We start from the raw sequence: 22,681 nt of genomic DNA, 5'->3' as shown, positions 1-22,681 counted from the left end.
AGTCGAGCCTGGGATAGGAACAGCAGTGCAGAGATGAAGCCTGGGAGCAGCAAAGGGGACCTGGGACAGAGCTGGGGTAAAGGGAGCAGGTTGCCAAGCAGGGCTACGCAAACCCTGACTGGGGGGTGGGGGGAACATTGCAGGACTTCCAGCAGGTAGATTGACTCCACTGGGTATTTGCCTACTGTTCCAACAGGCTACAGAAAAAGCAAGAGTCACGTCAGTAGAAACTGCAATTTCCTAGTGACAGAGAGAAAGCCGGGCTAGTCTGTACACTATCAAAACAAAAAAGCAGTGAAGTAGCACTTTAAAGACTAACAAAATAGTTTATTAGGTGAGCTTTCGTGGGACGGACCCACTTCTTCAGACCATATCCAGACCAGAACAGACTCAATATTTAAGGCACAGAGAACCAAAAACAGTAAGCAAGGAGGACAAATCAGAAAAGAATGATCAAGGTGAGCAAATCAGAGGCGGGAGGGCAGGGAGAAGATTCCAAACAGACAGACTTCAAACTCTCTCAGACAGGCCATGTCTACACGTGCCCCAAACTTCGAAATGGCCATGCAAATGGCCATTTCGAAGTTTACTAATGAAGCACTGAAATGCATATTCAGCGCTTCATTAGCATGCGGGCGGCAGCGGCGCTTCGAAATTGATGCGCCTCTTTTTCGAAAGGGCCCCGCCTACTTTGAAGTCCCCTTATTCCCATGAGCTCACGGGAATAAGGGGACTTCGAAGTAGGCGGGGCCCTTTCGAAAAGGAGCCCCGTCTGGACGCGCCACGCAGCGGCGAGGCGTGTCAATTTCAAAGCACCGCTGCCGCCCCCATGCTAATGAAGCACTGAATATGCATTTCAGCGCTTCGTTAGTAAACTTCGAAATGGCCATTTGCATGGCCATTTCGAAGTTTGGGGCACGTGTAGACGTAGCCACAGAGAGTTAATGGGCACAAAACAGCTACCAAAACATTCCTGATCCACAAACCAGTTAGTCTACATTTTAATGGAGTGGGCCATTCTGTTGAAGAAGAATTTTCAGTCTGCTTTAGAAGGAGAAGCTGCTGAACTCTTTCATTTTCAAATTCCACACATTAACACGTGGTTTGAACCGGGATGCAAATTTTCTAGGACATTATAGGGGCTCTTTGGGCATACTTGGCTTAATTTTATTCTTGACTTCCCCCCGCTCTCCCCCACTGCTCTTTGATTTGCTCATCTTGATAATTTTTTTCTAATTTGTCAGCTTTGATTACTGTTTTTAGTTCTCTGTGCCTTAAATATCGAGTCTGTTCTGGTCTGGGTATGGGCTGAAGAAGTGGGTCTATCCCACGAGAGCTCCTCACCTAATAAATTTTGTTCATCTTTAAAGTGCTACTTGACTGCTTTTTTGTTTTGACTGAAATGTCAGTATATTTATATTCTAAGGCTACATCTACACTTACGAAAAACTTTGACATGGTCATGCTAATGGCCAAATTGAAGAATACTAATGAGGCACTGAAATCAGCCCCTCATCACTTCGAAAGTGCTGCCTTTCACTTGCCCATCCCTCGTCTCCACAGGGGGTCCTTTTCAAAAGGACCGTCGTGCAGACGAGCCGCGTGTGAGCAAAACGTGGCGCTTCTGAAGTGCCGTGGCTGCCATTATGCTAATGAGGTGCTGAATATTCATTTCAGCACCTTATTGGTATTCTTCGATTTGGCCATTAGCATGGCCATGTCAAAGTTTTTCGTAAGTGTAGACACAGCCCAAGGGGTTATTTTGTAACAGGATAAAAATGAGAAACAAGCAGCTGGTCAGTAACAGCTGGCCAGGACACATCTGTATTTTATGTCTTATTTTGTGAGTAAGTAGTTTTTAAATGAGGTGAAACGTGGGTACACAGGACAAATCAGACTCCTGCAGGAGGTACAGTTGTCTGGAAAGGTTAAAAACCCCTAGGTTCCAGAGCAAGGTGTAAGGAGTGTAACACCATAGGACGGAAGGTAACAGGGTGGGGCCCAGGGAGGTTATATGACAAGGAAAATGAGATTAGGGAGAAAGATGGTGCAACTCTCTTACTGCTGATGCACTCCACAAGCAGGGAATAAGGCTGAAATCCTGATGCTCCTCAAGGCCTCCCTCCCCACCTCTCAGTCCAACCTCCGGCAGCTGCTCCAGCCCTCACAGGTCAGCACTCCTGCCATCTTTGCATGGACATAGCTGACTCTCCCACTGCCTCAGGGACCTTGGCCAAAACAGCACCTCTCACAGCCCAGCTATCTCTGCTCCACCCCAGAGGTGGCTGCCGCACAATGGCAAGTACAGAGTTTACAAAGCAAGGGGAAAGTAAATGCACTGGGAAGAGGTGAACTATTAAAATGCATTTGAGAGAGGTTAACGTTTTTGATCACTAAAACGTGCTGCGTGTGGGGTGGGGCACCAGGGTTATTACAGCAGGGATCCCTCACATAGTGCTTAAACATAGGCCCCTGCGGTGTAAAGCTGGAGCTGTTTATTCCGTGATCCCTTGCTAGGCTCTGAGATGTAGCCCCTGGGACAGAGGGGGCTGTTTAACAGCTCCCACTAACAGTACAGAACAGGAAGTGAATCTTTCACTGCTTAAAACCACAGGTGATGCAGGATTGAGGGAGAGAATGACAGGGCCTTGCAGAGCCCTCCCTCGGCCTCTTGGGCACCCCTGCCCGTCTGCAACCCATCTATTAGAAACAGAAACGGAAGCCTGGACGCTGGGGCAACCCCTCAGGAAGAGTCCAGATCTCCCAGAAGGCAGGCAGAGTGAGCCAAAAGCACAAGGCAACCCACCTAGAGTCAATGAACCTGGGCGTCGCCAGGCCACAGACCACTGGTTTTATTAGCGCAGGAAATGAAAATTGCGAATGAATGTTTCATGCAGGCGATTGTTGGGGCCGCAGGAGGAGGTGGTGTTCCTCTCTGCCACTCCCACCCATGCACACAGTTCAAGAGGCCTCGGGCTCCCCTGATGGGGATCAGCTCTCCTTCCACTGTAAATGGCCTGGCCCCTCTGCTGCTCCTCCCCCTCCCCCCCATCATTTAGGTCCAACGGATTGCCAGCATTGGAGGCTCAAACCCTGACACACGTGCGAGACGCAGGCCTTGGGGTCAGGGCACTCAGTCCAGGGAGCAGTTGGGATCCAGGCTGAGTCCCAGGGGAGTTGCTGTCCCAGTGACTGACTGCTGGCAGAAAGCATGATGGGAGGGGCTGTGGAAACTGCAGCCACCTGGTCTGGGGAGCTGCGTTCAAAGCTTGGATCCAGACCTTTCCCCTCAGCTCCCACGACAGAGCCACATCTGGGGCATTATCAGTCTGTGGTGAAGATCCGGCTGGAAATGTCATCCAGGAGCCAGTCGATCCCCGTCAGCAGGTTCTCCCCAGTGAAGGCGCTGCAGGCCTGGATGCACCAATGGTGGCTTTTGATGCTGTCTAGTTCCAAGGCCTGAAGGGACACAAGAGGATTCGGAGTGGCCTGAGGTCTCAGCCGACATCTCCCGGCACTAGCATCACAACCCCCGACCCCTGGTTTCCTCCCTGGAAGGAGGAAGGTTCGCTCCTTACTCATAACCCGGAAAACTTTGATCTGAAGAAGTGGGTCTGCACCACCAAAGCTCATCACATAATAAATTACTGTGTTAGCCTTGAAAGTGCTAAAGAACTGCTGGGTTGTTCCGGTACACTGAGACATGGAGTGGGGAAGATCATACAGTGAGTCAGTGATACACTGGGCACAAGCCAGGATTCATGGCTGACATTCATCTCCTGTAATCTTCTACCCCACTCCCCGGCCAGAGCTGGGAAGAGAAGAACTGACTCCCGGTCCCTGCTCCCCACCCTACAACCACACCCCATTCCCAGTGGGGCTGGAACAATTTTTAGGGCGCGGGTGCTGAGCTGTACCCCATCCTACTCTGTCTATGCCCCTCACTGCCATGGCAAGGGTGGCTGTGGAGCCCTGGATGTGCAGCCAGCAGCTGGACTGACAGCAGCCGAGTCCCTGGGCACAGGGCTGGCAGCCTGGTCCAAAACATGGAGGTACCCTTACTTCCCACACTATGCCCACTCCCTTCAATCAATGTCCCTGTGGCTCTCACCTCACGGAGGGCATTGGAAGACAGTGCTCCTGGCAGGTCCTGCTTGTTGGCAAAGACGAGCAGGGTGGCTCCGGCCAGGCGCTGCGGGGAGGGGAGCACAGGGTGAGCTTCGTTGGGCCAGTTGTCTTGGCCCCTCGTTCTCCTGTTAATCCCAAACACCCTCCCATCCAGTGCGCAGCCAGGCTGCGGTTCTCCTCCTCTGCCCCAGACAAGGGCTGGTTCTGAGTCCTGAGGCATCTGGAACAAGGGGACGGGGATCCTCTCTGCAGCAGAGGCAGGTGCTGCTTCCAAGCAGGCTGACGCCAAAGGAGGCTGCTCAGGCAGCCCGACCCAAAGCCTAGTTCAGCCACGAGATCTCCCACCTCCCCATAACACACAGCCCTATGAAGCCCTATAAAGTGTGTACCGCCCACTTCCCGTGCTGAAAAGATGCACCCCTCTCCCAAGGGACTTGACACAACCCATCGCATATATCCCATCCCCTCTTTCCCTCACAGGCTACAGCCCCCACACCCTTCTTCAAGACACTTGGTACAGCTCCCCGACCGCCCTCCCTCCTTGACTGATGCAGTTCCCACCTCTTCCACCAGGAGGCTCTGTAACTCCTGCTTGCAGACCTGCAGGCGCTGCTGGTCGGCGCTGTCCACCACCCAGATGAGACCGTCTGTGCTTTCAAAGTAATTGCGCCAGTAGGAGCGCAGGGATGTCTGGCCACCTACATCCCAGATGTTCAGCTTGAACCTGGGGAGCAGGAGAAAAAGACACAGAGTGCGGAGGTAAAGGGGCAGTCAGGCAAGATCTGTGCATGCAATGAGGCGCGGGCATCCTGGAGCAAGAAGGAGATGGTTCTTCTGCCTCTGGCTGTGTGAAGACCAAACCTTCCTGGCTCCAAACCCCTTAATAACCATGGAAAGTGAGCAAGGAGCTGGTCTGGAAGTGGGGTAGGAGGCACAGGGTCTGTCAAAAAAGCCTCATCTTCTTTAAGTAAAGCTTGTGAGGGTAGAACCACCAGCCTCCATGGTCTGAAGGGGGTTAAACTCAAGAGGGAGCAGGAACTCTTTAGGGAATGGGGTGAGAGATCTGTACAGGACTTGGAATAAAGAACACAAAGCCAGCTGGAGACCAGGGCTGTTGAGATCTATTAGGGAGGGAAATCAGTTCTCCAGTGGGGCAGTACAGAAACATAGGGCTTGAAAGGCCCTTGAGATGTCATCAGGCTCAGCCCCTTGCACTGCAGCAGGCCCAAGCAAACCTAGGCCATCCATGACTAGTATATGTCCAACCTCTTTTTTCAAAAGTTCCATCAGTGGCGATTCCCCAAACCTGCCTTGGACACCTGCTCCAGGGTTTAACCACCCTGAGGACATGTCTACACTAGCCCCTTCTTTTTGAAAGGGGCATGGTAATAAGCGAGGTCAGAAGATGCTAACAAGTTGCTACATGAATATGCAACACCTCATTAGCATAACAGCAGCCACAGCAATTAGAAAGTGATGCTTTTGAATCGTGCACCACCCATGTAGATGGGGCCTTTCAAAAGGAGCCCCCAGTCTTCGAAAGCCCTTTATTCCTAAAACCAAATAGGAATAAGGGGCTTTCAAAGACTGGGGGGGTCCTTTCGGAAGGCCCCCGTCTACACGGGTGGCAGGCAATTCAAAAGCAGCACTTTCAAACTGCTGTGGCCTTTATTACGCTAAGGAGGCACTGCATATTCAAACCTCGCTCATTACCAGGCCCCTTTCGAAAAAGAGGGGGCTAGTGTAGACAGCCCGAGAATTAAAAAAAAAATTCAGAATATCAAACTGAACTTTCCTTTGTTTCGGATTAAGCCCATTGCTTCTTGTTATCCACTTCCACTGAAGGCAAGATAACTGGCCACAGCCCCCTTTATAACAGCCCTTAATATAGCTGGAGACTTATCAGAGCCACTTCAGTGTTTTTTTTTCTTAAGACTGAACATACTCCGTCTTCTTCACTTTTCCTCACAGGTCAGGTTTTCTAATCCATTTTATCATTTTTGTTGCTCTCCTTTGGACTCTCTAATTTGTCCACATCTCTCCTACAGTGAAGCACCCAGAGCTGATCACAGTAGTCCAGCAGAGGCCCCATCAGAGCTAAGTACAATGCAACAATTACCTCCTGTGTATTACAAATGCCACTCCTCTTAATACAATAGAGAATAACAATGGCCTTTTTGCACCTGCAACCCATTTTAACAGACAAGCAATTTGTGATCCACTCAAACCATGAGATGCTTTTCCACATTGCTACTGCCATTGGCTAAGGGGGTTTGAGCTGAGAGTCTGCAGTGAGGGGCAGGGGCAGACTTTGGAGGGACAAGCCTCTGCAGCGGCTGGATGGGCTGGGCAGGTTCTGGCCTGCTCCTGGGTGCTCACCCCCTGTGCTCCAGGGTTTTGATGTTGAAGCCCAGAGTGGGCGAGATGGTGTCGATATCCTCTCCATTGAACTTCTTCAGGATGGTGGTTTTGCCAGCGTTGTCCAGGCCACTGGGGGAGACGGGTCAAGGAGACGTGAGTGCAGAACATCGGGCGGCGAGACGCTGGTGTTACCGCTGGATGGTGGCTCAGCCTATAAAAGGGAAACTTCCCATTCCACCACCCCCTTGAGGCACCTGGTACAACCCTTCCATTCACTGGATACAGCCCCCCCCAGAACAGCTGGCGCACCCCACCCCCACCCTCACAAAATACAGAACCCCTCCAGCACACTTGGTAGAGCCCAGATCAGATGTGTCCCCCTCCACCCCAGCACTGGTACAACTCAGATCCCCGGGAAGCACCCCTCCCCCCAGAACTATTGCTACAGCTCGGACTCCAAGGAGACATCTCTCCCCAAGCTTTGGTACAGCCCAGGCTCGACCCCGCTCAAACCAATGGTACAGCCCGGACCACCAGGATGGATCCCGTCCCCCCAAAATTATTGCTATAGCCCATATCCCCAAAAAATGCCCCCCCCCCAAACGCTTGGTACAGCCCAGACTCTCCGCGCACACCACTCCCCCAAACGCTTGGTACAGCCCAGACTCTCCGCGCACACCACTCCCCCAAACCTTTGGTACAGCCCAGACAAGCACGCCTCCCATGAAAACAACCGTCAGCTCCCGCAGCTAAAAGCCGAAGCCCCCATTATCCCCACAACACTTGGTACAGTCCACCCTCCTTCACAAGGATACAGCATGAGGAGCCGCAGTTCCCGCTCCTTCTGTCGCATCTTCTTCAGGATAGTCAGCAGCCCCATCACCAGCAATCCGGCCGCCTCTTCCGCCCACGCCCGGCACGCGTTCCCCGAACCAGCGCCCATAGGGCTCCGTCGCCGCCAATCATCCCGGAGCTGATCTCTGTTGGGTTCACTCACTAAGTCCCGCCCCCTCGCCGAAAACCAAAGAGAATGAGCCCCGCTGCTAGGAGAACTCGTCACAGCGTTAGATTTTTCCCACTAGGCGACGGGGCTGAATAATCCTTAACAAGAGCCCGCAGCGTCACCTGGTGGCGGGGGGTGGTACTACAGCCCCAAGGGGGTTCATTTATAAGTCAACGGGAGACTAACCAAGCCAAAAATGGGCCAGCCTGGGGAAAAGGACCCCTTTTAGGCCAGGGGACCAGCCAAGCCCCCGCCTGATAGCAAACTGCCCCCCAGTCAGGGGAAAGTGAGCCACAGTGGGGGAGTGAGGCACTGGGTCCATTCTACCTGGGGGACCACCGCAGCAGCCAAGCTAGTTATACAACTGGCCTTGGCCCCAGACTCCACCAGCTGAGTTCCTGCCATCTGTGCTAACCGCACAGAGCCCAGGGCAGAAGGTGTGATGGAGTGGGGGATACCTGTGTGTACCCTATGGTCTGAAGAAGTGGGTGTCCCACGAAAGCTCACCTAATAAACTATTTTGCTAGTCTTTAAAGTGCTACTTGACTGCTTTTTGTTTTGATAGTGTACAGACTAGCCCGGCTTCCTCTCTGTCACTGGCTCACAGAGGGTGTGGGTCTCCTGCTGAGGGTAACCTTGACGACCAGGTAACACTTTTGTACTGGAGACAAAGGAGGAGGTGGAGCCTGAGGGGTTTGAATTGGAGGGAGCTGGAAGGCAGCCAGCTGGGCGAGGGGTAAGCTACACCCCAGACGGGCACCCCTCGGGCTCCCCTCCCCAGGGGTTGGAATGACTGTCTCTGACTGCTGCACTGACTCTTATGTAAGAAACTGGGCCTCTGTTGCCTAATAAACTTCCTGTTCTACCTGCTGAGAGTCACTCCTGCCTGTGGCCAGGGTGCAGTGCATGGGGGCCCCTGAACCCCATCACAGAAGGGAAGGTGCATCGGTGGCTTGTTCACATCCTGGCCCAGTTTGAGTCATTGCAGTTCTCTGGCTCTTCTGCTGCAGGTGCTGGAGATAGAACTAAGAGCAAACAGGCCATAGCAGGGCTTCCTGCACACCAGGTCTCCTAAGACAGGGTAATGACACCTCTGCTTTCAGGGCTGTTAACTCCTCCCAAGTCACTGGGGATCACCTTTCCTCAACCACTGCTCAGAGCTTCTGCGTGCATTAGATGGGGAGCAAGGACTGTTGTGGGGTTCTGTAAAGTGCCAGTCACTTGCATACCTTGTAGATGAGATACTACTTGTAGACACGTCTGTCTTTATTGAAAGAGGGTGCAGCAGAACACCTAGCTGGTGGCATGCAATGTGTACAGATTGCCTCAGCTGGAAGAAGATGCTCCAGCACAACCCAGCAGCCGAGAAACATAAATTCAGCACAAATGGTCAATAGCAGGGAAACGCACAGCCATTCCCCTCACTGGTTCCGGCTCCCATCTCCAGGCCTCCCTCACCACAGAAGCCCTTCAGGAACCAGGCTGTGGAAACTGAGCTATATGATCAGAGTGAAGACATGCCACCTGCCTTCTGGGCCTGAACTTCACAGGGGCAAGTGATAGTGGAGAACAAAGATTGGAAAGCAAAGTCTCCTCCCCCTGAACAAAACAGCAACTGCAGGGTCCAACCATCAGGACTTCGTGTGTGTCCACACAGCGAAGTTATTTCGAAATATTCAGAATAATATGCAGAAGTAACTTTGCAAGCGCCCACACAATGCAGTCACTAGTTCAAAATAATGTCGCAAGAGCGGACGCCTTATTTCGAATTTGGTAAACCACATTCCACAACAACTAGTGCCTATTTTGAAATGGATATTTTGAAATAGGGGCTGTGTAGACAGAGAATAGGAGCTATTCAAAATAAGCTATAGTGCACCCAAGGGCTCTATTTTGAGATATGCTTTATTGGGTCTGAATGCTCTGTTTCAAAAGAGTAGCTGAGTGCTATTTCAAAATGCATTTTCTGTGTAGATTTGCTGTTCTGGAATAAGTCAGACTGAACAGGAGGCAGCGAGATAACTACCCAACACCACATTTTACAGACCTCTTTCCTCAGATCCCACCTAAGAAGTCCAGAAGAAATTACACCATCTACTTAAGAACTTCCTGCCTCTACTCTAGACCAAATTCACTCAGACACACCACCTGAGCCCCAACCTGGATTATTCTATTGACTGCCTAAAATCCACAAACCTGGAAACCCAGCATGCCCTATCATTTCAGGTATTGGCACCCTTACTACCGGACTGTCCAGCTATGTAGACTCCCCCCTCAAAGCCAACACCACCAGCACTCCTAGCTACCTCCAAGATACCACTGACCTCCTGAGGAATTACAAACATTGGAAACCTTCCTGACAATTCCATCCTTGCCACCATGGATGTAGAGGCTCTCTACACTAATATTCCATGGGAAGATGGACTACAGGCTGTCAGGAATACCATCCCTGATGTTACCACAGCAAATCTGGTGGCTGACCTATGTAACTTTGTTCTCACCCACAATTATTTCCAAGTTGGGGACAATTTATATCTCCAGATTAGCGGCACTGCTATGGGCACCCACATGGCCCCACAGTATTCTAACATTTTTTTTTTAGAGCTGACTTAGAACAACTATTCCTTAGCTCTCGTTCTGTTTCCCCTCCTTTACTTATGCTACATCAATGATATCTTCATCATTTGGACCCAAGGTAAAGAGACTGGAAGAAATCCACAGAGATATAACAACCTGCATCCTACCCTCAATCTCAGCCTTGACTATTCCACACAAGAAATACATTTCCTGGGTACCACAGTACAAACCACGGACAGCCACATCGACACCACTCACTACCAGAAACCCACTGACGGCTACACTTACCTACATGCCTCCAGCCAGCACACACCACACAATCCATCATTTATAGTCAAGCCCTTAGACACAATTGCATCTGCTCTGATTCTACTGACAGAGACCAAAAGCTACAAGATCTTTACCAAACATTCATAAAAACTTACCCACCCACCGGGAGAAGTGGGGGGACACAAAACAGATTGACAAGGCCAGACAAATGCCCAGAGAACAGCTACTTCAAGATAGGCCCCAGAAGATCAACAACAGAACACCGCTTGTCATCACCAAAAGCCCCCAACTCAAACCCCTGCAACACATCATTAAAAACATACAACCTATTCTGGATCAGGATGCTACACTCCAGAAGGCCCTAGGTGACAGGCCTGTTCTTTCCTGTGGACAACCTCCTAACCTGAGAGAGAGACTCACCAGCAATCACAGGCTACACCACAGTAATGCTAATCCTGGAACTTTTCCTTGCAACAAACCCCACTGCCAACTTTGTCCACATATTTATTCTGGGGATACCATCACTGGACCTACCCATGTTAGTTACAAGATCAAAGGCACCTTCTCGTGCGCTTCCAGTAACATTATATATGCTATTATGTGCCAACAATGCCCTGACATTATGTACATTGGACAGACTGGACAAAACTTTCACCCCAAGAATAAATGGACACAGAGCAGACATCAAGAAACTCAATACACATAAGCTGGTCAGTGAACACTTCAATGGAGTGGGCCATTCTGTTAAAGACCTGAGAATTTGAATCCTGGAGCAAAAAGAATTTAAAAAGAGATTAGAGGGATAAATTTGTGAGCTGGAATTCCGATTCAAATTTGACACATTAACACGTGGTATGAACAGAGACATCAACTACCTCATGTATTACCAGGACTGCTTCCCTTCCTTCAATGCTTGTCATTATCTCAGCCAGGACAATTACCCCCACCCCCACCCCCTTCCTTCAATCCTATTTGATTTGTCAGTTTTTATTGCCTTTTTTTTTTTTTGTTCTCTGTACTGGAAATGAAATCGACCTGAAGAAGTGGGTCTGTCCCATGAAAGCCCATCACCGAATAAATCATTTTGTTAAGTCTTTAAAGTGCTACATTTCTGCTGCTTTGTTTTGTTGGAGTACAGACCAACATGGCGACCTCTCTTGTTACTATTTTGGAGTAAGCTAGTCTGGAAAATTTCTACCAGACTAGGATATTCTGAAATAACATTGCTGCGTAGACACAGCCTTACAGATCAACCAGCTCTTCACCCCTGCACAGGAGCGAGTCTGGAGAAAGGAGCCAGAGCAGGGAAGTGACCTGCTTTTCAGGAGTACAAAGCAGCCCCACACTGCTGTGAAGTCGACAGTAGCGGGAAGTTCTCAGCACCACTGGCACAGATGCAGGGGTGCAAAGCTGAATGCCGGGCCAGTAATGGTTAAACAAAAACAAAACAATCCCCCAGTTTGTACAAGGGAGTAAGGCCATTGGCAACCAGATTCCGTAGGAACCGTCCCTAGGAGGGCACTGATTTTATGAATCTCTAACATGCATTCAGGAGAAACTATTTCTCTTTATTCCACTAGTCTCAGGTACCGACAGGACCACATTGTTCTCAAGAGCACTGCAATACAGCCTGGCAACTCTAGGCCCCCAAAGCAGTGCCACAGCCACTAACTCACACCTCTCCCCCCACTCGGCTGCAGGATGTGTGGTTTCTCATTTCCAGGGCAATGTGAGGCTTAGTAGAGGGCGTTGTTCTCCCCAGACCACCAACCAAGAAGTGGAGAGTTACAGCTCATTGCAAAGTAGCAGGTCCCAGATATACCATCCCCCACGTCACATCATACCAGATCTGAGAGCCAGGGTGTGCTTCAAGTTTCAGAATAGGTCCTGTCCAAGGGCCACATCCTTGCAAGTACTTAGGTTCCTTCCACTACTTCCAAAGGAAATTAGGAGCTGAAATACCTTTGAGGATCTGGGCCTAAGGCCCCCTTGAACTTGGCTTTGCCCCCCTCCAGTACAGGGACCACATTGTGGCTTTACACCCACAACGTGGTCCCTGTACTGGAGGGGGGCAAAGGAGCCATGATGTGAGAATCTGGCTGCAGCGCTTTGAAGCGAGAACATCCCCCCTCCCTCCCCCTGGCTGGTTTCATTCCCCCAGGGCTATCCTCCTTCTCCCCTAAAGGGCACATATGGCGCAGCTCCATGCTGGGATGGCTCTACTAAGGATCTGCAGGTACACCAATGACAAAACGAGGAGTAGGGAAGGTCATTACAGGAGGAAGATCCCTATCCTAGGATGACACCACAGCCTGGGAACTGTGCTCCATGTTTCCATAGGAAGGAACCAAAGGCTACAGGATGAGGAGTCAGTCAAGCTACAGATAGAGCAGTATCTTTCCCATTACATCGGGGTCCCCTAACTCCTGGCTTGGTGGCACTCTAACACCAGCTGTTCTGTTTTCAACCATCTACAGACACTTATCTAGTTCCCTTCAGGAGAGCCTGTGTGGCCCAGGGGTTCATGCACTGGCCTAGGATTGAGGAAAACAGGAGTCCTAGCTCCAGCTCTGCCACTGACCTCCTGGGTGACCTTGAGCAAGTCACATTCCCACTGTGCTTCAGAATGAGTGATGATGCTGACCTGGTTTGTGAAGTGCTCTGAGATCTGGTAAGAGCCAGGGACTGCCATCAATGGGGTGCCTGTTCTCCTCCCCATTGTGAGGCAAGACCATACTATTATTATCCCCATTGGTCAGGTCTTTCAGTCTCCACTAAGTCACACCAGTAGTCTGTGGTAGAGCTAGGAATTAAATCCAGGTCCTCCTAGCCACTGAGCCATTGTCCAGGCCCAGAAGCAAGCAGCATTACCACCGGCTCTGTGGACAAAGATGGGGAGGGGAGAGGCTGGTGCCTCCTCCCACAGGAGATCAGCTGTGAAGAAGATTTCAAAGACCGTGGCTGCTCAGAGAGAAGCCCCTTCGCCGGCACTCTTCAGTGACTGGCGGGGAACCGGGACTGAGGCAGACACAAAATAAACATCAGACAGCCCGAACTGTACTTCAGCAAGGATGTTTATTGGTCATGAGTGGAGCCCCTTCCCTCGTGAGGCCGCCCACTACTCCCCCAAGCAGCACACTTCACTCAAGTCCAGGTTGGGCCTTGGCTGAGACGGGAGCTCTCACGGCCTGGTGGCCAATGTTCCCTGGGACGGCGAAAGCCAGCTGCTCTTAGAGACCCCAGGGCTCCACAGAGGGGGCTGCCCTGTGCTGAAGGACTTCCAGTGGGAAAGGTCATGGCAGCTTGGCTCCAAAGGCACGGGACTAGCCAACAATCCTGTTTTGGGCCCACACGCTGCTCTGCGGATGTCCCTCAGCCCCGGCACGCAGCCCTCGTATTATCCCAGGCTGGGCTCTGCTTTGCCAGTCCCCTTAATCCCAACCCAACTGCCCCTCCAGACAGTTCTCTCCAGGGCCCTCTTGATCCTCTACCCAGCTCCTTGGGGTCCCCCCCCCGATCTGCTGATCCCTCTCAATACCCACCACAGCCCACCAGCCACCCTGCCCTGGACTCCTCCCACACAGCTGCCAATGACCCTCTGTTATGTCCCGTGGCAACACCCTCCATTTCTGGGCTTCTCCCGACCAGACACTGCCAATGTGGCTGGCTTGGGGTGGCTTAGTCCATTGGGGAGCAACAAAACAAACTCAAACCCAGTTAAGGTCAAGTGTAACCCAGCTCTCTGAACAAGGACGGCTTTGTAGTTACTCCTGCTCAGAGCAACCTAGGCTGGGGTCTGCAAATGAAATCGCGAGAAGAGCCATTTTTTCAAATTCAGTTACAAACCCCCCCCTTCAAGAGCCACAGTGCACGTGAATACAAGATGGTCCTTACTAAATAATGCCAATCCGTGCTTTGTCGCCCGTTTTAAGAACAGCGCACACGATTTGTGCCAGCTAGAAAGTTGTTACCCTATCTCCAGGCTTTACCCACCTCAGCCGCCAGATCCGCCCCCGACCTCCAGGCTTTCACCCCCCCATAATGCAAACCTGCCCCCCCCACCAGAAGTAACCCCTCTGAGTCCCCTCCGCTCCTAGGCTTAACCCCCTTGAGCCCAATCTCCCTCCCCCCACCCCCAGGCTTCACCCCTCTGAGCCCCCTCCCCCCAGGCTTAACTCACCTCAGCGCACAGTTCGGCTGCTGCCTTCCCCACACTGCCTCCTTGGCACGGCTCCAGCAGAGGCAGGCTCAGCCGCCCCTCCCCACAGCTTTGACAAGGGCTTAGACTTCCGCCCATGTGGGGTGGCTCCCTGCCTGGCCAGCTTTCCCTCCCAGGCTCTCCGCCCTGCTGTAGCTGGCAGCTGAGTGGCTCTGGCTACCGCTGCTTAAACAACAAAACTAAATTCAGCTCGTTCGACAGCGCACAACTGAACTCAGCTTTTTGTTTAAGCGGCGGCAGCCTCCAGGGCTGCACGAGGAGTCGGTGGCGGCAGCTTTTGGACCCGCAAGTGACCCCACAAAGAGCCGCAGGTGGCTCCGGAGCCACAGGTTGCTGACCCCTGCCCTGGGCAAAAACCTCTTCCCCTGCTCCAACCCCCAAAGCACTGCGCTCTAGGCTTCTACCCCAGCCCCAGCCTCCGCACACACACCTACCAGCCTCAGTGGCAGCTCGCCCTGCTCATCCAATGTATTTCTTCAGGCAGCCAACCCTCGTGTTCCGGCAAAGGATGGCCTTACGGCAAACTGTACTAGACCGGGAGTCAGGAGACCTGGTTTGAGTCCATGCTCTGCCACAGCCTGCCTGGCTGAAATGGCCAAGTCACATAGTCATTGTGTGCCTCGGTTTCCCCGCTTGCGCAATATGGAGACCAGCGCTGCCCTGCCTCAGAGGCACTGGGAAGATAAATCCATCGACTGGGGTGCTCACGTACAGGCAACAAGACCAGCTTTTAAGACCGGAAGGCCCCATTCTGATCATCTAGGCTCACATCCTGTGTATGCCAGGTCAGAGAATTCCTACTCCCACCTCAAGCCTGTAACTGACGTCAGCTAGAGTGCAGCCAGCCTTGATTAGAGACTCCAACTGATGGAGGAGCCACAACGTCAGGCTAATTCCCCTTGGGGTTAAAAATCTGCCTCATTTCCTATTAGAATTTGTCTCCCTTAAACATGCAGTGACTGGCTCTTGCTCGGTCTTTGCCTGTGAGATGAAAGACTTTCTCTCCTCGCAAATCTCCTCCCCACCCGAGTCACTGTGGGGACCACGGAAAGCCCAAACCTAGATGATCACAGGAAAGCGGGAGGCACGTGCTTTCAGACCAGACCTGTTCCGCAGAAGGGATTTCTACCACTCCACTGGCCGGTGCCACGCCAAGAGCTCAAACAAACATGGATCGACCCTTCCCCTTTTTATAGAGGAGATCTCCAGACTTGCCTTTAGGTCACCAGGGAACAGATTCCAGATCCTGTGCTGTCTGTGACGGAAGCACACACCTGTTCCTTCCTCTCAGGTGGGGAAGAGAGAAAGGGAAGCGGGGGAGAAGAGTGCTTACCTCCTGCTTCATCTCAGCCTGGATTTCCCATGGGCGTTTAAGGCTCATAATGGTAACAAAGGAGAAACTGGGAGATCTTCAGGAAATCCCTCAAGTCATCTCTCTCCTCTGCTAGCAAGATGCTGCGTGGGTCCTCCAGAAATCCTGCTCTTCCCCTGATACTGCAGCTGAGGCCAAAAGAGTTCCTGGCCAGGGGAGTACCTTGATGTAAGGTCTCTTTGGGATAGAGTCAATCTAGAATAGATGGGCAAGTTAAAGTCACGAGCTCCTCCTTTCCCGAGCGTCTCCCAGGATCTACGGGCTTTGCACCCTGCCCTTTGGTTTCCCCTTGGCCTGGAGAAGCTTGAGTTAACTGCTGGCCTTCAGCGTGGAAAGCACAGATTGAAACACAGAGATGAGATGGTGCTGGGCTGCCAGTTCCAAAGGAGCCTTGACAGTCCAACAGCATGGCCCACAAGTCAAGATGACGGTGAACTATGCTGAGCACAGATACCTCACCCCCTCTTCGGATGCTTACAGGACTAATAGTTTCTCCCTAATGCTCCCCTATGGTCAGATCCTGAGCTGCATGGCTCTTCTAACTTCTATACTTGGGGCACATCCCCGAACAGCCCTTGGTGAGGGAATGGGAGGAGTCAGTCCTCAGAGCCCAGCTGAATGGCAAAGGTGCTTCTACGGCCCTGCGCACCAGAGGTTCCCCTGCTGTCAAACACAGGGAAACTGAAGGATGGAGAGGTGGGACAATCCCCCTGCTCTAGCAACTGCGTCATCCCCTGCCCGCCCCCCCCCGCATACCCCACTCCCCTGCTCATGGCCTCCTCTTCAATAAACAGCTCAAACGCTCACTGTGGAGGTTGTTCTGCTTACAGACAGCTCCAGGGTGAGATGGTAACCCGGGTGGCTCTTTTTAACAACACCCCCACTTCACCTTCCGGATGTGCTCCGGGGGAAACAAAAGGGTCTCTCTAGCCCTCCTCTCACACACCTGGTTGTGTATCCCCCAGTACGCCAACAGCCGTCATTACCCAACGCTGTACCAACGGGGATGCAATTCCTGGCCCCAGACGATGAGTACGTTCTGCCCTGGGTTTGCTCCTAGGAGAGAAAGCAGCTCAAGCTGACCATTCGGCAGCACAGCGGATTCCTATGCTATTGTCCGGCACTTAACTACAGCTACTAACAAGCAAATGGAGGTGGAGGTGTGCTAGCCCTACCTGGATGCATGCAGGGGGATCTGGAATGATCAAAACGATCCCCTCACTGAGACATGCATGTGCTAAGGAGCGGGTCTCTTCCTAGAACTTCAAACCCAGCCAAGGCAGGAACATGAGCCAGAGGACATCACCGGGACAGGGAGCAAAAGGTGGAGCACGTTAGATGGAGGGAGACAGCATCCCCAGCAAGAAGCCAAGATTTCTTTGCTAATATGAGCTCACCCAAAGATTTCAATGCAATCTCTGCCATGGGAAACTGAGGCACAGGGAGGGGAAGGAAACTGCTGGGAGTACAGCTCATGAGTCCTGCTAGCCTCATACTCCCACCAGAGGGTGCCCTCTGGACTGCCGAGGGGCTAGCCAGACGAGGAAGCAGCGCAGGGAGGAGGCAAGGGAGGGGTGGTATATTCACTCAAGCTCACAGTGGAGGCTTCACACTTCCTTCAGCAGGGTGGTGGTTAAAGGCATTGCGCTGTCCTGAATCAGCTCTGCCTGCACCTTTCCAGCCGAGATCCCTTGCCCCCTTACACCTCCGACCACTGGGCTGCGTATGAAGAAAAAAAAAAAAATCAGTGGTGGGGAGAAAGGGTTAAAATGTTAGAAACCTGCCAAGTGAGGAAAGGGGTGTTGAGGAGAGGGCAACACAGGACTTGCCACATGTCAGAGTCACAGGCGCACTGGCAGAGTTTGAGCGGAGGAACGCTGTAGCCAGAAGGGAACCTCAGGCAGCCCATGGAATTGCTAACAAGGTTTTCTCCATGGGGAGGGCGCAGGGGGATGGTAAGGAAAGAGAGTCGCCGCACTGACCAAAGCAACGGCAGCAGAACAGGCAGCGCGAGATGGTCGAGCGAAATCAGGGCGCCAGCTTTGCCGTTCTGCAGGCACAGAGGGCAGGGGCAGAGACCAAAGAGCCACGCGGAGGGCCGGGCACAGTGAAAGCGACGCAGCAGCTGATTGGACGACGAGACGCCGGGAAGTTCTGTACAAGCCGTTTAATCGTCAAGGTAAAAAACGAAAAAGGGGGGGGGAAGAAGCCATGACACAGACGGACGTCGGACGCACAAGCAAACGCACTTCCTTTGGGGATACTGAGGTACAGAAACAGAGCATACGCCAGCCCGTCCTCCCACCCCCAGGTCCTAGCTACAGATCTAGAGAGACACATTTCAAACCCCTGCTCCGCTCAGCAGACCACGCCCAGGAATAAGCCAGCAAAAAAATAAAAAGGGTATTGCAAGTTACAATGGTTAAAACCGATGAGAGGGAGAGGAATTACAAATCAGCTCTGAGCTGTGAGCAGAATCGTCTTAACTTTCAGCGCAAGCTTACGAGGGGCTGGTTTGTCCGGGCAGGTAACAAGTCTTGCCAACTGGGATTATTTTCTTAGCAACCGAATCAAAACAATATAAAACACGAGGAAGGGAAAGCAGGAGGGAAAGGGCAGGGGGAGACAGAGGAAAGATGTAGCCTAACAAGCCTTGACAAGCAGAAGGGAACAAGAAAGCAGGTAAATTTCTTAATAGGGAGGGGGTGAGGCAAACTCACTTCCCATCAGTGCTATGTGACCTTCCAAGGAAACCTAGGCGCTCGCTCGCTCTCTCCCTCTCTCTCATACACACACATTTCTCTAGTTCACAGGACCCTACTTACTGCTTTTCAGGAGGCATGCTAGCTTCCATCCACTGTAGGTAGCATCGGCGAGCTAACTTAGGAATGAGTGGCACTCTCTTATCACATAAAAAACAGCGCCGATGAAGAGTTCTAGGGCTAGTTACTCCCAACTCATGCCACTGCCTTCCCCCAATGGAAGCTATGATCTCTGGTTACTTACTACTGTGAGCACAGTGAGATTAGTAGGTCTGAGTATATTGCGTGGCATACCCATTGCTGTATTTTTCATAGTACTCCCCTGCACTGTAGGTGGCACCTAGGCTGTATTGGGAGTAAGTAGCAGCTGCTGCTGCCGCAGCTGCCACGGCCGCATAACCTGTTTGGTTGTACATTTGGCTGTACGTCTGGGTGGCAGCCACGGCAGCGTAGGGGTCAGTATACTGGGCCACCACAGCAGTTGTCCGCCTGCCAACGGGACTCCTCTCTCTGTAAGCAGTGGGGGTGGAGGGCACAGGTGTCAGGGCCCTCTCGTACGCTGTCCTGGTGGTCATCGCCCGGTCATAGAGCTCATAGGCATATTGGTTATAATATTCCCGGTCATACCAAGATCGGGGAGCATAGGGGGTGTAAGGAAGCGATGGCAGGGGAAGGCGCCCCCTGGGGAAGTAGTAGCTGGACAGTGCGGGTGATGTAGCAGTGACAGAGGTCCCCTTGGTGGTCTTGAGTGAGTTGTTGCTCTTGGACAATGTTACAAAGATCTTCTGATCCTCCAGAGGCATGTCGTTGAGGTTCAAGATGGCGTCCATGGCTTCCCTCTCCTTGGCCATGTGGACAAAGGCGTAATTCTTGACAATATCACACTCCACGACCTTACCAAACTTCTCAAAGAGTTCTTTGATCTGGGCTGTGGTGGCCTTGCTGGAGACATTGCCCACATAGATCTTGGTGGCGTTGCGAATCTTGGAGGTGGCATACTCCACCGTCAGGTTGGCCCCGTAGAACTCCTGCTTGTGCAGCTCGCTGATGGCTTTGTGGGCCTCGTCTTCCTTCTCCATGTGCACGAATGCAAAGTTCTTCAGGATGTCACACTCATTCACCTGTCCGTACTGCTCAAAGAGCTTCTTCAGCTCATCCACAGTTACGGAAGGGGAGACCCCTCCCACAAAGATCTTCACCATGGCAGGGGGCTGCACTTCCAGCCTGCAATGTACTTGGGAATCGCCCACGCAAACTCCACTGAGAAACAGAGAGAAGAAGATTAACTTCCTGCCTACATTCAAGCAACCCACAATGTTACCAAGCTCTCTAGTGACGGGGATGGTCTCAATTTGTGCTCTCTAAGCTCTCCTAGACCAAGCTCCCACCAGCAGGGGACACGTCTGATTGATACATCATAAATGTACGGCCTTAAACCTAATACCCTGCAACAACACGGATGTACTAGTGACCAGCAGAAAATACAGCTGCCTGGGTGAGGCTGGCAGGCCAAAGTTGGATTTGGAGTCCTCTGGTTACAGTCACAGTTGCTCGTGGAAGCAGGCTGCCTGTGGGGCAGTGTTTCCCAAACTTAAAAAATTTGCATGCCCCTTTTGGGATTTCAGCCGTATCAGCGTATCCCTTCTCCCACGGCTTATCTCCTGATTTTTATAAACAACAAGAAGTCCTGGGGCATCTTACAGACAAACAGATATTTTGGAGCCCAGAGTTTTGTGGGGAAAGACCCGTTTCAACTGACAAAGCTTGGTCTTTCCCCACGAAAGCTCATGCTCCAAAACGTCCGTCAGTCTATAAGGTGCCGCAGGACTTCTCCTTCCTTTTGAAGCTACAGACTAACTCGGCTACTCCTCTGATCCTGGTATTCAGTCACTTATGTCCTGCCAGGGACCCCTTGAAATCCTTTTGCGCCCCACACATCAGGAAACACTGCGTTTGGGGCGGGAAAGGGCACCCAATGCCAAGGAGGAAGTCTGTTCCCCAGCAGGCAGGTGCTTCGCTTTGGTAGCATCTGCCCTGCTCTACGGGGACACCCAGCCCGGGGTGGGTGCTCGAGCAATGGGTGCGCCAGGCCCAGGCAGGACCCCAGACCTTCCCTGGAGAGATCTCAGCCCCTCCAGGAGCCGAGTCAGGGGGCGTGGCTCGACGCAGGGGACCCTGCAGTCTAGGGTTCTCCTCCTCCCCCCCCCCCGCCACTCAATGGTTCCGCCCTCCGGGGCTCCCTCGCCGCTCCCATCCCAGCTGTGCCACTCACACCCCCAAGCCCGGCTCTCCCGATGACACTACCCGCGCATGCGCAGCGAGCACAAACCCGCTCCATCAGCCCTCACGCGCGAGCAGCGGCAGGACCACGATCTCCCCGGCCCCTTTCCTCTCCGCTGGCCTAGGACTCACCGCGGGAGAGGGCGGAAGAGCCGGGGAGACGAAAGCAGCCGCGGCACCCGACTGCCTGTTCCACCGAAGCCACAGAAACAAGATGGAGGCGCTCACTTCCGGCCACCGCCGGAAGTCCAGCTCTGGGGGCGGAAGCGATTTGGGCGCCGCCATATTCGGGACACGTGATCATTCTCCTGACACGCGGGCGCACAGGGAAGGGGCGGCGCGTGCCTGCGGGATTCAGGCGCAGTCAGCCCTTGAGTCCGGGCTCCCGCCCCTTCAGCTGAAGCCGAGCGAGCTGGGGCCATCGTGGTCTCGTGCGGGCTGCAGGCGCCAGCCCGCCCGCTCCTAGGCTAGGGCAGGATCTGGGCGCAGGTTGTGCGTCAGGCAGACCCGCCTTTGCCCACTTCACTGCCGCCGCCCTGGGCCGCGCTGCGGAAGCGTTGGACGAGGCAGGTGGCTTGAGGGGCAGTTACCGAGGCAGCATGGCCTGGGGAGGGAGCCGTACCAGCACATGCCCTGCTCCAACGGCCAGCAGCAGACTAGGCCCAGGCTGTGGTTGTGGATGCGTTTCGTCCAGTGAGAGGGAGCGTAAACAAGCAAGGCTGCTTAGCCCCTGTCTGCTCCAGGTGGAGGGCTGGTCAGAATTGCTCCTTTCGTTGCCAGAAGCAAGCAGCTGCAAAACCACCACTTTTTTTTGACGCCTCCAGTCAAAGGTGGAGCAGCAAAGAAGGAAAGCTGCCGCCTTGGGGTAAAACACAAAGACAGCGTGAGTACCCAGAAGCTGTCCTCTCAGCGCAACGTTAGCAGAGAGAGAGTTTTGATTTATCTTCAAACAACTGAAATGCCTATAATTGAACATATTCTTCCAGTAACCACAGGCCTGGAGTTCACCTGTGAGCTCGGGAAAGTTTTCAGCATCCTTCACAACACTCAGACATGTCTCATTCGTTAGAGCCAGTACCTGGGCTGTGTACAATGGAGGGTTAGCTATAGTAAACCCCTTGAAGTGTTTGATGTGTACCTAATAATAGTGTTTTTAAAAACAGAGGTAAGAGAAAGAGCAGCAATGTGATTGGTTGAGAAAGGGCTGAGTTTTGTTCTCTACTTAGAAGTTTTCCCTGGCTCTTAAGCTTATGAACAACCCAGCTTCAAGGACTGAGTCCTCTCCTGTGGATTCCCTGGGTTTCACCCAGTCACACTTTTCCAAATGGATTGCATTGTGAAGCTCTAAGGACAGCAAAGGGACCTTTGCAAAAGATGTGATATTGGTCCCTTTATTCCCCTTCCCCAGGAAATGGGAATTGAACCACAACATGAGGTCATACATAGACTTGAGGCCAGGTTAGTCTGCCCAAGGTCTCCTCTTATTCTCCACCTTTTCCCTGTACTAGTTCCACACCCCTGCCCACAATTCATCTGCTGTCACACCTCCAGGCTCCCCCAGCCCATCCCTTACTGCTCCTGCCCCCAGCCTCCTGGTCCCCTCCAGCTCTGTGCCTTTCCTGGCCATGTCTCTCCAGCCCTGGATGTGTGAGGTAAGCCTCTGGCATAGAGCACCACAGTGTGAAATAAGGCACCTCGCAGCCTCAAGG

The 22,681-nt window shown here is 52.6% G+C and overlaps 2 protein-coding genes across 5 annotated transcripts; both read right to left on the bottom strand.

Annotated features, from left to right (window-relative positions):
- Positions 1-2,811: 2,811 nt before the first annotated feature.
- On the bottom strand, positions 2,812-7,417 carry ARL2 (ARF like GTPase 2). Its single transcript, XM_075005213.1, has 5 exons — positions 7,305-7,417; positions 6,508-6,618; positions 4,690-4,852; positions 4,112-4,192; positions 2,812-3,459 (listed from the first exon to the last, which is right to left on the bottom strand). The coding sequence occupies exons 1-5, from the start codon at positions 7,367-7,369 to the stop codon at positions 3,325-3,327; spliced, it is 555 nt and encodes a 184-aa protein (XP_074861314.1). The 5' UTR covers positions 7,370-7,417; the 3' UTR covers positions 2,812-3,324.
- A 7,098-nt stretch (positions 7,418-14,515) lies between these two features.
- LOC142018949 (uncharacterized) lies at positions 14,516-21,206 on the bottom strand. Of its 4 annotated transcripts, none has more exons than XR_012646964.1 (5): positions 21,105-21,206; positions 18,756-19,952; positions 17,528-17,649; positions 16,877-16,986; positions 14,516-16,125 (listed from the first exon to the last, which is right to left on the bottom strand). XR_012646964.1 is itself a non-coding variant. In XM_075005221.1 (2 exons), exon 2 carries the CDS (start codon positions 19,892-19,894, stop codon positions 18,956-18,958), a length of 939 nt encoding a protein of 312 aa, XP_074861322.1. In that variant the 5' UTR covers positions 19,895-19,952; positions 21,105-21,206; the 3' UTR covers positions 17,667-18,955. The 4 variants fall into 4 exon arrangements, 2 of the variants coding, with proteins under 2 accessions (XP_074861322.1, XP_074861323.1); XR_012646965.1 differs by having other exon boundaries at positions 16,917-16,986; XM_075005221.1 differs by lacking the exons at positions 14,516-16,125; positions 16,877-16,986; positions 17,528-17,649 and having other exon boundaries at positions 17,667-19,952.
- Positions 21,207-22,681: the final 1,475 nt, after the last annotated feature.

Source organism: Carettochelys insculpta, chromosome 11, assembly GCF_033958435.1.
Source record: "Carettochelys insculpta isolate YL-2023 chromosome 11, ASM3395843v1, whole genome shotgun sequence".
Classification (NCBI taxonomy): domain Eukaryota; kingdom Metazoa; phylum Chordata; order Testudines; family Carettochelyidae; genus Carettochelys; species Carettochelys insculpta.
This window is presented reverse-complemented; position numbering and strand designations above follow the sequence as displayed.